An 11,475-nucleotide genomic window follows, 5' to 3' on the forward strand; every position below is an offset into this window, starting at 1 on the left:
AAACTTGCGAAGAAGGGGAAAAATGTTTCAAATGTTAGGATAAGAATGTGGGGAGGAAAGCCAACATACTGCTGGGATATTGCTATAAAGAATTCAAGAGTAAAAAAGGATAATGTCCAGGTAAGCATACTGAAAATCGACCTCATATTTTAATACTTTGCAGATCTCAAGTGTTTATTCAATGAAAATTTGTTATGTTGCAGCATTTCCCTAAGCAGATAGCAATAGACTGCTTGGCAAGTAATCAGAAGGAGGTAACTATTAGAGATTGTGATTTGTATCAATAATTCAAGTGTACTGTGAAGACGGCATACCGCAACGGGGCTCCGAGTCCGGCTGAGAAATACATGACTAAAGGATGGTACGACTATGCGAAGACCAAGGGGTTCAAGAAAGGCGACACACTGACTTGTCAGTTGGCGAGACATGGCACTTTCATTTATGTTACGATGAAGAAGAAGTGATGGGGCTGTTGAAAGGTGGTGGAAGTACTTTGCTTTTTTTGTCTGTTGTTGAAGTAGTTTCAAAGACCAAAGTCTTTGAATTTTTTGTATCTGGTGGTGACTTTTATAACTTATCTGAACAATGTTTTTTGTTTCCCCTATGGGTTGGTACTTTTGCTCTAATGTTGAATGACTTTATCAAGACTACTATTATGGCACATGCTAAATTTTGAATGGTTATATGTTTTGCAAATCCTTGTGTTCTACATACTTCATGGTTGCTCCTTTACATTGGCCATCATGATTGGATCATGTGTGTTAAAATAGTTTATTTACATGCATTATATATGAAATGTTTTTTTAAGAAATTTTGTTTGATAAACAATTTACCATGTTAAAACCAAATTACACTTTATAAAGAATACATATTATACAATCAGCTTATATATATAGCAACTTCAATTTATGTAGGCAAACATATTTATTAAATGTATGGAAGGAAATATAGTGTCATGTATATTTAAAGGTCTGATTTGTAACATCTACTAACTACTAAAAAAATTGCAATAATTAATTTTTTGTTGTTAAAACTCGTTTACCAAACATGCTGGATATTTGTACATATAAAAAATGTAGGCCCATCAGTGTTGTCTGGCCCAAAAAATAAGGGTTATCACTATCTATCTATATATAGAATTTTTTGTCATAATGCATCAGAATTGAGGTCCTTATAAAATTTAATTCTGATATGGTGAAGTGGGGAGTTCCATTCGTCCCTTCTCCATCAAGCAGGTAAGTATAATTTGCATGCATGTTGTAATATAATAAATGGATTCCCCTGTTTTCTCGTTTCTTTGCTTAATAGCAGTGTTATTCTTTACAATTTGTGTTTCAGTGATCCTGAGAGAGACAGTCTTGAATGGGCTCATAACATTAACAAAGAGTTTGAGCAAGAGCAGGAAAAGATGTTTGAAACACTCATAAAAGATGGGTTTCTTACTGAAGCTGAGTGCATGGCTGATCACACCGGGGAGGTAAAGTGGAAATCTAATATCACAGAAGCGAACATGCGAGGCCAAAATGCTCTGGTAAGTTCAAAACCCAGTTAAATCCACTGCCGTATATAGATCTATATATATCGTGGGTTAATAAGGAGAAAGTTATAATGCAGAGTATTCCAATGGAAATATCAAGGACATGTTTTCGTAAAGACCAAAATGCAATAAGGATGGTAGATCTTATTGACGGAAAGGGATATCACTGTCGTATTCTTAAGGCTGGCAGGAATGAGTATGAGAAACATATTGGAGTTGGTTGGTACGAATTTGCAAAGTCAAAAAATCTTCAAGTTGGAGATTTCATAGAATTCTCCATGATTCCATTTTCAGATCTGATGTTTGCGTTCTTGGGGAAAAAAGTAGCTGATTAGGATGTAAAGATGTTACTTGTAGGTTTAAATTTGTTGTTGATGGTGCTTAGATTGTAATCACAGATGGCTCTGTAATGGATTTAAATTATGGTTATCAACGTGAATATTTTACTATGCTAAGCTTTGAATTGTTGATGTTCTACAATCATTGATATTATGGCAGCTATAATTCATCGTAAGTTTTCAATACAGTTATACAGATGAAAATAAATTATCAGTATGCAAAGGTGATATCAAATCTTCCATTCATGACAGTTAATAAGTTGTTTAGGGTGTAAGGTAATTTTAGCCAACTGAGCACAAAATATATAACAATAACAACAGGTCGATAAATATTGCAAAAACTTATAGACTACACATTTTCAAACACTTCTTTGAAGACAACATTTGTTGTGGTGGTCAATGGCAGTTTCTCCTTATCATGGATCAAGATTTTAAGGCCTTTTCTGCTCTTTACTCTTGAAACTGCAACATATAACTGGCCATGGCTGAATACGCTCCTCGGTAAATATATGCCAACATGATCCAAAGACTGACCTTGAGATTTATTAATAGTCATAGCATAACAGACTGTTATAGGAAACTGTCTTCGTGTCATCCTGAATGGCCATGGCGTCTGCGTTGGAGTAATGTCCATTCGGGCAATATAAATGATACCGCCGATGTTCTTGCCTGAAATGATTTTAGCTTCGATGACATGATCAGCCAATCTTGTAACGATTAGACGTGTTCCATTGCATAAGCCTTCTGCTTGATCAATATTCCTGAGCAGCATGATTGGAGTATTTACTTTCAATCTGATCCTATGATTAGGAAGTCCCGACGTTCTCAGTCCATTCAGAAACTCAGGAGTTAAAACATCAAAACATTCATTGCCATCACCATCATGCGTGTCGACTGAATCAGAGCTTAGGTATTCTTTTTCATCCCCTGAAAATGCAGTGCCTTTATATTATGATCTCTTAAAGATGTAAATGAAAAATCGTCGGATAAATTTTCACAAAAAATTAAATATTACCTGGAAGATTGTCTAATACATAGTGATTTATTTCATCTACTGTCTCAATTGTTCCAGCCAATATTGCCCTTGACTGCAGAAAAGCTACATTATTGAATTTAGCTTCAAAATTTGGATAAGTGTTTTCGAATATGGCTCGAAGGGGATCATCGAAATTAGATATCAAAATATCTGCTGGGATATCAATATCAGCATAGCCATCGTTAGGTTCTGCTAGTTTTCCATCTCCAACTTTTAATATCCAATTTGAAAACCGTTCTAACTCGGATGCCGATATGGTCGTCCCAGATTGCTGAAGCCTCATGTTTTTTGTAAGTTTCAAAACCTTACAATGATCCCAAATGTATGATGAATTGATAGTTGCATGAATTATATTTGAACGGCTGCCTCTTGGAATAACTGGTAGAATCTGTCTGAAATCCCCACCAAACACAATTACCTTCCCACCAAATATTTTATCAGATGACCTGGTTCCACCCATGATATCTCTGAGTGTTTTATCCAAAGCTTCAAAACAAAATTTGTGACACATGGGAGCTTCATCCCAAATTATCAATTTAGAAAGTTTTAGCATGTTACCCCTGTCACTACCTTTGTTAATGTCGCATGTCGAAGATTCAAGTGTGGGGATCGGAATTTTAAATTTCGAATGTGCCGTTCGACCACCGGGGAGCAAAAGGGATGCAATACCTGAAGAGGCAACTGTCAAGCATATTTGTCTTCTTGATCTTATGTAGGAAGCTAATGTTCTCCACATGTATGTTTTCCCTGTACCGCCGTATCCATACAAAAAGAATACCCCTCCGTTCTGGGTATCAACAGCCGTCAAGATTTGTTTGAACACATCTCTTTGTTCATCTGAAATAAAGTCAACACATAATTTAGATGCTTCATATTAGAAATATAAGTTTCTAACTTATATGAAATTCTTCTGCCTAATTGATGTTAACTACTATTTACACCTGTGAGGTTATTATACAGCGTATTAAACTGTTGAAGTTGTCCAGCAGGATCGTAGTTTCTCTCTTCGTAAATTAAATTATTTCCAAGCTCCTCATTTATGTAACCATGTGGTTTTGGCATTCCAGGAAAATCACTTAAACTCTTTCTACTGCGTTGAAGAAGTTTTTCAATTTCAATCAACGTCAGATTGAGAATTTCTTCATTTGTTAGACGCAGATCTGTTAAATGAACAAAATAAATAAATCGCTGGTAAATATTGGAATAGCATAGTAATATTATGTGTAATTAATTACTCTGATCATATTTTTGTAATATACCTCTGTTGTTTGCAATCCTTTGCTGAGAATACAGAATTCCATCAGATAACAGATGTTGAGTTTTACTCCATACATGCTTAGGCCTATTAATGCTACTTGACAATAACATGTGAACAAAAAGTAATCTCAAATAATGTCCAGAACCCCAATGAAATGCTTCTGTTATTGCAGCTATGAATTCTCGATCATCCCCAATAAATCCCATAGCAAAACATGCATCACGGAAAGTATCGTACCTAACATTGTTTACTGTCTTTATTTCATCGTAGCTTTTCGGCCCTTTGACATGTGTTAGCATCATCCTTAGATAGTACAACTCCCCAGTAGTTGGAGGAACCCAAATTAGTCTTCCAATTGTGTATCCCTTTTGTCTGGGTTTCCACTCTCTTTTTTTCTTAACGTATACAAACTTTGAAACAAAATTGCTATACGTTAGTTGGCGCGCTTCGTCGTATTTCTTGTTTGCTTCAAACCAAGAAGTAAACATCGACTCAGTAACGCTCGGTTTATCAAGGACTTTGGTAATGGGACTGACATCAGTATAAAAAACAGAATTTTGTCCCTCCCCATGAAAGTGAAGTCTTTCTACAGCTGGTTTTCTTCCATGAATGGAAAAACCATAAATTCTCCAAGCAGCTTCACTTGGAGAAACGTACCTACAGTCAATATACTGCTTTATTTCATCGACGGTTTCGTGTTGCGAAACAGATCCATCTTCATTCATGACAATTGCAGCAGTTATTCTGTCGTATCCTTTGTTGATGTATTTAAACAAATATTTGACGGATGTGCTTTGATTGCACCATTCCATATTAATATGAGCTCTGTACTTCAACAATAACTTTGAATTGTAAGGAACAACAAATCTGTTATCAATCTCAATTCCATTCTTAGAAACTGTGTGTCCGTTGTCCCTTCGTCTATACACCGGATATCCATCTTGATCAACGATCGTATCACGTCTGAAATCTTTAGGGAAGTATTTAGAACATTTTCCCTCCTTCATACACGTAGAATTACGAAAAGCATTTCCGCAAGGTCCGTGTATCATGTGAGATTTGACCAAGTTATATAACTCTTCGTCGGTGTCTTTGTTTGGTATTTCTGCTGATATGATACGATCAATGTCAGCGGGTGTTGGGTACTTGCTCGACGGATGAAGGAAAATTAATATGTGCGCATGGGGCAACCCTCTTTTTTGGAACTCAATTGTGTACATATCTACAAATATAAAATTAACATATTAGTCTATAACATGACATAAAAAATGAATAAGGAAATTAAATTAATCAAAGTTACAAATTACTTACACGCAAGAACCTTTCCCATGATACTCTTTTTAGTCAAATCGGACAGTAACGAATCAAATTTCAATTTGAAGATTCTTGTTATGAGATCCGGACGATCAGACGCTTTCAGATTTGTAGAACTTAATACGCGTTGTATTTCTGGCCAATTGGGATTACATGTGAATGTAATAAATAAATCAGGAAATCCAACATAACTACAAATTGCCATGCCATCGAAGTATAACTGATCCATAAATCTACGGCTTCCAACATACGACGAAGGTAGGACAACTCTTTTCCCTGTAGCTGCACCACGTGTATGTCCATTTGTCCTAGCATCTGCAAGATGATCATACTTCCCTACTCGTAGTTTTGACTGATTCTTTCTTAACCATCGAAGTCTCTCAGATTCCATCATTGTAAAACCATCTACCAAAAACTGTTGAAATAACCTCCTTGACCTGAGAATTGTCTGTGCCTCGTTTTTTCTTGACTGAATCCTAAAGGCGAACCACTCTCTGATTGTAAGTCTGTTTCTCTTGGTTGCATCCTCCCATGGAACATCGTCAATTTCCGATACCGTGGTCGTTGTTTCTGCATTACGGACCGTTGTAGATCCTTTATTGCGATGCCGTATGTTTGGTCTGTAACCATCTTCGCCGTAAGGGAAAAGTAAAGGATATTGAAAACCCAAATAAGAAGTGTGATATTCATCTATTCTCTGAAGTTGGCCACATTGTTTTTGCATTATAATATCCCTTTTTTCTGCAGTATCAACATCACCAACAATGAGAGCAGCAACTTCTGAAACTGTTGGTTGATTATATATTCTTCCATCATTTTGACGATCAGAAATGAGACGGAGTTTTAGATCTGCAACATTTCCTTCAGAAAGTCTATCCCTTGCCATCTTAAATGACTGAGCATGAACATTATGTTCATATAACATTGAAGACAACTTTTCAACTATATTAATATCAACTCCGTCCCTTTTTCTGCAAAACATCCAACATATAGAGTTCAGAATGTTGAGAATTGCAACAACAAAATAATATACAGTGTTGAAACAAAGATGTATAAAGTAAAAACCTGAAAATATCAAATCTATTCTGAACTTCATGTTCAGTATCGAATATATATAGTTGGGCAAAACGGGCCTTTTCACCTGGCAAAGGTAACATGCTGCCTATACGATGACATGTTTGACCTTGAATACGATAGTTAGGGGGACCTCTACCATTATTAAATCTGTTATCCATTTTAGCACCCGGAGAAGTAAATGCGAACATCATATTGTAAAGACGAATTTGTTGTTGGAATCTTTTTGATTCACTTTCGTTTTGTTCAAACAACAGGCTCTGCAATACGGGTGGAGGTTGTCTCAACAAAGGTATTTGAACCTTTCCTTCTCCACAACACATTGAGAACTTAGGATTAGCAGAATGTCGAGACTTGTTTTTCCTCTCCATATACCACATATTTGCACCACATTGCTGACACTCACATGATGGGTCACCTAAATCGTAGTATTCTCCTAAACAAAAATGTACAGTTGTCAGGTAAAATAACATAATAGATAATGATTTTTTAAAGAAAGAAACATATCAATAAAATAAAATACAACCTGATCTTTGAACATCTACTTCTTCAATGTCAGTGTCAAAACCTACTTCATGCTCGTCGTTTGAATAGTTGGAAACTGAACTGCAGGCTACAACAGCATAGTAAAAAATGAGTTAGAAAATATTATGTTATTATATTTGGTTAAATGTAAGAACATTCAAAATCGGTTAATAATCCATCACAATAAAGTTACTAACCATCTGAAGAATTACCGGAACCTTCATCCCCTTCACTGTCATCTTGGAAAAGTTCGTTGGTGCTGGAATCTGGATTAGGTGTATGGCTTGAAGATGCTGTCGCACCGCTCATAAACTGGTTATCAAATCTCCTTCTGAGGTTAACTCCTAAATTGTTAATGTTCTTTACAGAAACAACTCTTGGGCGTTTTTTTGCTAATGAACTTGGCAATGTATTCAATGTTGATATATTGTGAGTTTTCTGCTGTGTATTTCGATCAGTTATGGTGGAACTTGGAATATTTGGAGAAATAGAAGATAGTGGTAATCTGAAATGCGAAGATATAGTATCAGCAGGGGGTTGAGTTTGACATGCATTTTCTTTGTTCATTGCCGCCAATCCCTTGGCTCTCTTAGCTCGAAGAACACGCATTCTATGATGTCTAGCATCAAATTGCCTTTTTCTTCTGATAACATTCATGAAGTGATCATGCTCATCGCTTTGTTTCTTTTCCATGATTTTTTACTTTGAAGATACAATCATTCTGCAAAATATGGCTGAATATGCAGGGAAGCATGAAATATATAGACAAAGACTCCCTCCAAACTATTTGTTTATGGAGGGAAATAGCTGAATATGAAAAGTTTATGTCATCTCCCTATTTTATGCAGTTAAAAATATTGTGACTTAATCATTAAATAAGCAAAAAATGAATGCACCAAGCAACCATAATTGCATGAAGCGTGCACAAATAAGATGAGAATGTAGTGCAAGCTACAGTTTATATGTCAGGTAGGTATGATGGTTGACATAATGCTGGTGCAGTTTTCAAGAGTGACATTAAAAAATTTGTAAAACACATTTCGTGAGGTTATATTTAAATAATGCATGCAGTATTCAAATCAAGTTAATGAATAAAAAAATTTTGCATGAGAGGAATCTGTTGAAAAAGCAATTACTGAAAATATCATTGCCAAAATTATGTTAATTGAGAAGTGAATAATTAACTTAAAATGCAAGACATTACTGTAAATAACATTGACAAAATTATGGTTTAATGAAAAAATACTGTGCAAATCAAAACGATTCTGATATACAATTTATTATTCAAAAATTAATTTTCACTTGCAGGTAAGAAGAAATATCATGTAGGATGGTTTACCACTAATTTTTTTTTCCAATTCATATGGATCGTATAATCGGACAACATATCACGCAATATTAAACACAAACAACAGTTAATATATTTAGCATTGTATAATCGGACAATATATCATGCAATATTAAACACAAACAACATACCATACACCATTGCTACAGAGAAATTATAAGAAAACCAACATGATAATTGATATTTGATATCATATGACAAAATGATAATTGATATTTAATCCATGGATCGTAACTCGTGTATCTTGTACCAAAACATTAAAACAACTGTCAAGAAAATATCACAAAATAACAATAATGATGGAAATTAAAATGGTTCTGGTGTAGTCTTCATGCATCAGATTCAATCTTAACTTTCTTTGCAGGCTTGGTTCCTGAGAGCTGGGTAGTACCATACGCTTGTAATTCAGAATCTACAGCATCAAGATAAACAGGACTTCCTTTGGATGGAGTATTGGTCACTTGTTTATCAGGATCATTTTCTCCATATGCTGACAACGACTCCTGGAAGAAAACAAATTAACAGTAAGTATAAAGAAAATACTGTAATTAACAGGCTAAAGTTTAGTCAACATTAACATACAATGGATTCATCAACACGATCAACAACTGGGTTTTGGTTTAAAGATTTGCTATCTCCCTGCAGATCAGATATTGAGATGAAGATTAAGATACAAATATTGATAAATAGACATATGTAGATGTTCAAAGAAAAATTTCCATACTTCATCAGTAATATAATCTTTCTCAATTTCCTTTACAAACTCTTCATCATAGGAAAGTTTCCAAACAGATGCTTGGCCAAATGTTGGCTGAACTTTAGCCCTAAACGCCATCTTTTTACCAAGTAGCATGTCAAGATCATCTGGATATATCATTGGGTCGTCGTCACCTTCCTGCACATTAAATTTAATGTAAGTACTTCATTCATATACAAATAAACATTAAAATAGGTAATGAATTAAAATGAACCTCAAGCATTGCTTTATAAATACTATCAGCAGACTTTCCAATAATGTCGGCACAGTCAGAGTCCCAAAACACAAAGCGAAATTTGGAATCACCATCAACTACATATATGTCAACTCGATACCTTTTTACATAAATGCATAGGAAAATACAATTAGAACACTACAAATATTGAAACATGGCAAATGAATTAATCTGATTAATAATTGAAAAATACAACCTTGGTATGGCATGTTCTACATTCTGTCCACATGAACATTTGTATGGATTGTTCACATCAGATGCCTTTAAAGAACATTTAGTACACCCATAATAAAACCAACCGTGTTTTGAGACAAAAAATCTTTGAGTTGTTCCAACAGTAACGCATAACATGTCCTAAGATACAATAAGTTAAATATAAAAAAATGCAACACTCTAACAAAAATCATCTGTATAAAATAATATTGATCTTACTATTTGAAATTTGTCATAACCATGTACCTGTTTCACCTTGCAAAGTTCACTGAGAGAAATACACTTGGCCTTATGAACGAAACTTTCGACTGGGGTGAATTGAGAGGCACCAGACCAAAGAGACATTCCCTTCGAAGACTGCGAAGGCTTTTCAGTCTGCTCATTTGACGGTAACCTGAAACATTGAACCAAAAATAAATGTAAATGATGATAAATTTTAAGGGAGCTTATTATACTTTAAGAATATAACAATTTGTGTATACTTTGATAAATACTCAGTTATCTCTGGAATGTCTTCGTTAATAAGCAACTTAGATCCACTCCATCCATTTGAGACTGAAATAGACCAAAATTAGAGTATCAAATTTATTGCTCTGCGGATAGTATTTGAAAAATAGGAGATTATTGATACAAACCTTGTGATTCCTTTATCATTGCATGAGTTAGTATTATTACAATAGCACCACTGTTTTTTTCGTCGTGGTAGAAGTCCAAAATTTTTGTTCCGTAACTCTCCCATAATGTGCAGTTAACAATGACTCCTCTGCAGAAATAAACATAAAAATATCAATAAGATAATAATGATGGAACACAGTTGTAATATTTGAATTGAGATAATTTACTTCAAGTCTTTAAGACTCAATGAAACAAATGATTTTTTTCCAGAATTGTTGTATTGAAAATTGTTGATTTCTTGAACCACACCAATGATATCTACAAAACATAGTGAAAGAGAAAGTTAAAATAAACTTCTGTAATAATAAACAACATTGTAGTATGAAGAAATCAAATGACCTAATATATTTACCTTCAAGTCGGTTCATCTCACAATTTCCTCCAAGAATATCATTAAAGTCTTTGAAAAAAAATCTTTTGGGAGGAAGGTTCTGAATTTCAACTTCCTTAACAGTTGTACCACCAATAAACACAAATTTCTTGTCGTGATCACAAAGCTTCCACTGAAAATCGTTTTCATAAACAGTTCCATTGTTGATTATGCAAGACATGTTTTCGCGTATTCGTGCTTTCCATTTTGGTGTGTGGTCAGAACGAATCAAAACTTGTATCCTATCACCCTGACGATGACAAACAACAACAATATCATAACTGAAAAATATAATAACCTAATAAACTTGTTGAGAGAATACGAAGCATTACCGATACGTCCATTATAACCATCTCCAGATGCTCCTTACCCTTGCTGTTGATAACACTCCAAAAATCAACAACTCGAACGGCCAATCTCCATGTTTCTTTTGAATCGTTGACATCCTTAATCGGGGAAAACTTTCTGCTCATATTCTGTTGAGAAAAGTAGTGGAAGAAACAGAACTCTATCAGTAAGGTTGAATGGAGAAAAAATAATGGAAATGGTGAAGGTGAAGAGAAACCCTACCGCTCCACTGCTGTTTGAAAAATGGGAATAGGGAGATGGAAAAGTTTGCACATGCAGTGGTTAGACTTGATACGAAAATATATAGACATAGGGAGAAATAATGAAAAGGTAGCCTTTCATAAATATGTATGTTCCACATGCAGTAAAATTATAGAATGCAGTGCACGTTTTTACATATTCCAATAATTAACTTTTGCATTAAGTAAAGTGTTGGAATGTAATGAT

At 34.7% G+C, this 11,475-nt stretch overlaps 2 protein-coding genes across 2 annotated transcripts; both read right to left on the reverse strand.

Moving 5' to 3' along the window:
- Positions 1 to 2,224: 2,224 nt before the first annotated feature.
- LOC131596756 (uncharacterized) lies at positions 2,225 to 7,775 on the reverse strand. Its single transcript, XM_058869499.1, has 8 exons — positions 7,280 to 7,775; positions 7,084 to 7,170; positions 6,549 to 6,993; positions 5,481 to 6,454; positions 4,171 to 5,391; positions 3,853 to 4,071; positions 2,891 to 3,748; positions 2,225 to 2,802 (listed from the first exon to the last, which is right to left on the reverse strand). Exons 1-8 carry the CDS (start codon positions 7,773 to 7,775, stop codon positions 2,225 to 2,227), a joined length of 4,878 nt encoding a protein of 1,625 aa, XP_058725482.1.
- Positions 7,776 to 8,759: 984 nt separating this feature from the next.
- On the reverse strand, positions 8,760 to 11,153 carry LOC131596757 (replication protein A 70 kDa DNA-binding subunit C-like). Its single transcript, XM_058869500.1, has 11 exons — positions 11,013 to 11,153; positions 10,663 to 10,930; positions 10,478 to 10,568; positions 10,271 to 10,398; positions 10,118 to 10,190; positions 9,882 to 10,029; positions 9,619 to 9,776; positions 9,402 to 9,522; positions 9,155 to 9,325; positions 9,013 to 9,069; positions 8,760 to 8,933 (listed from the first exon to the last, which is right to left on the reverse strand). The coding sequence occupies exons 1-11, from the start codon at positions 11,151 to 11,153 to the stop codon at positions 8,760 to 8,762; spliced, it is 1,530 nt and encodes a 509-aa protein (XP_058725483.1).
- Between the last annotated feature and the right edge of the window lie 322 nt (positions 11,154 to 11,475).

Source organism: Vicia villosa, linkage group LG4, assembly GCF_029867415.1.
Source record: "Vicia villosa cultivar HV-30 ecotype Madison, WI linkage group LG4, Vvil1.0, whole genome shotgun sequence".
NCBI lineage: Eukaryota > Viridiplantae > Streptophyta > Magnoliopsida > Fabales > Fabaceae > Vicia > Vicia villosa.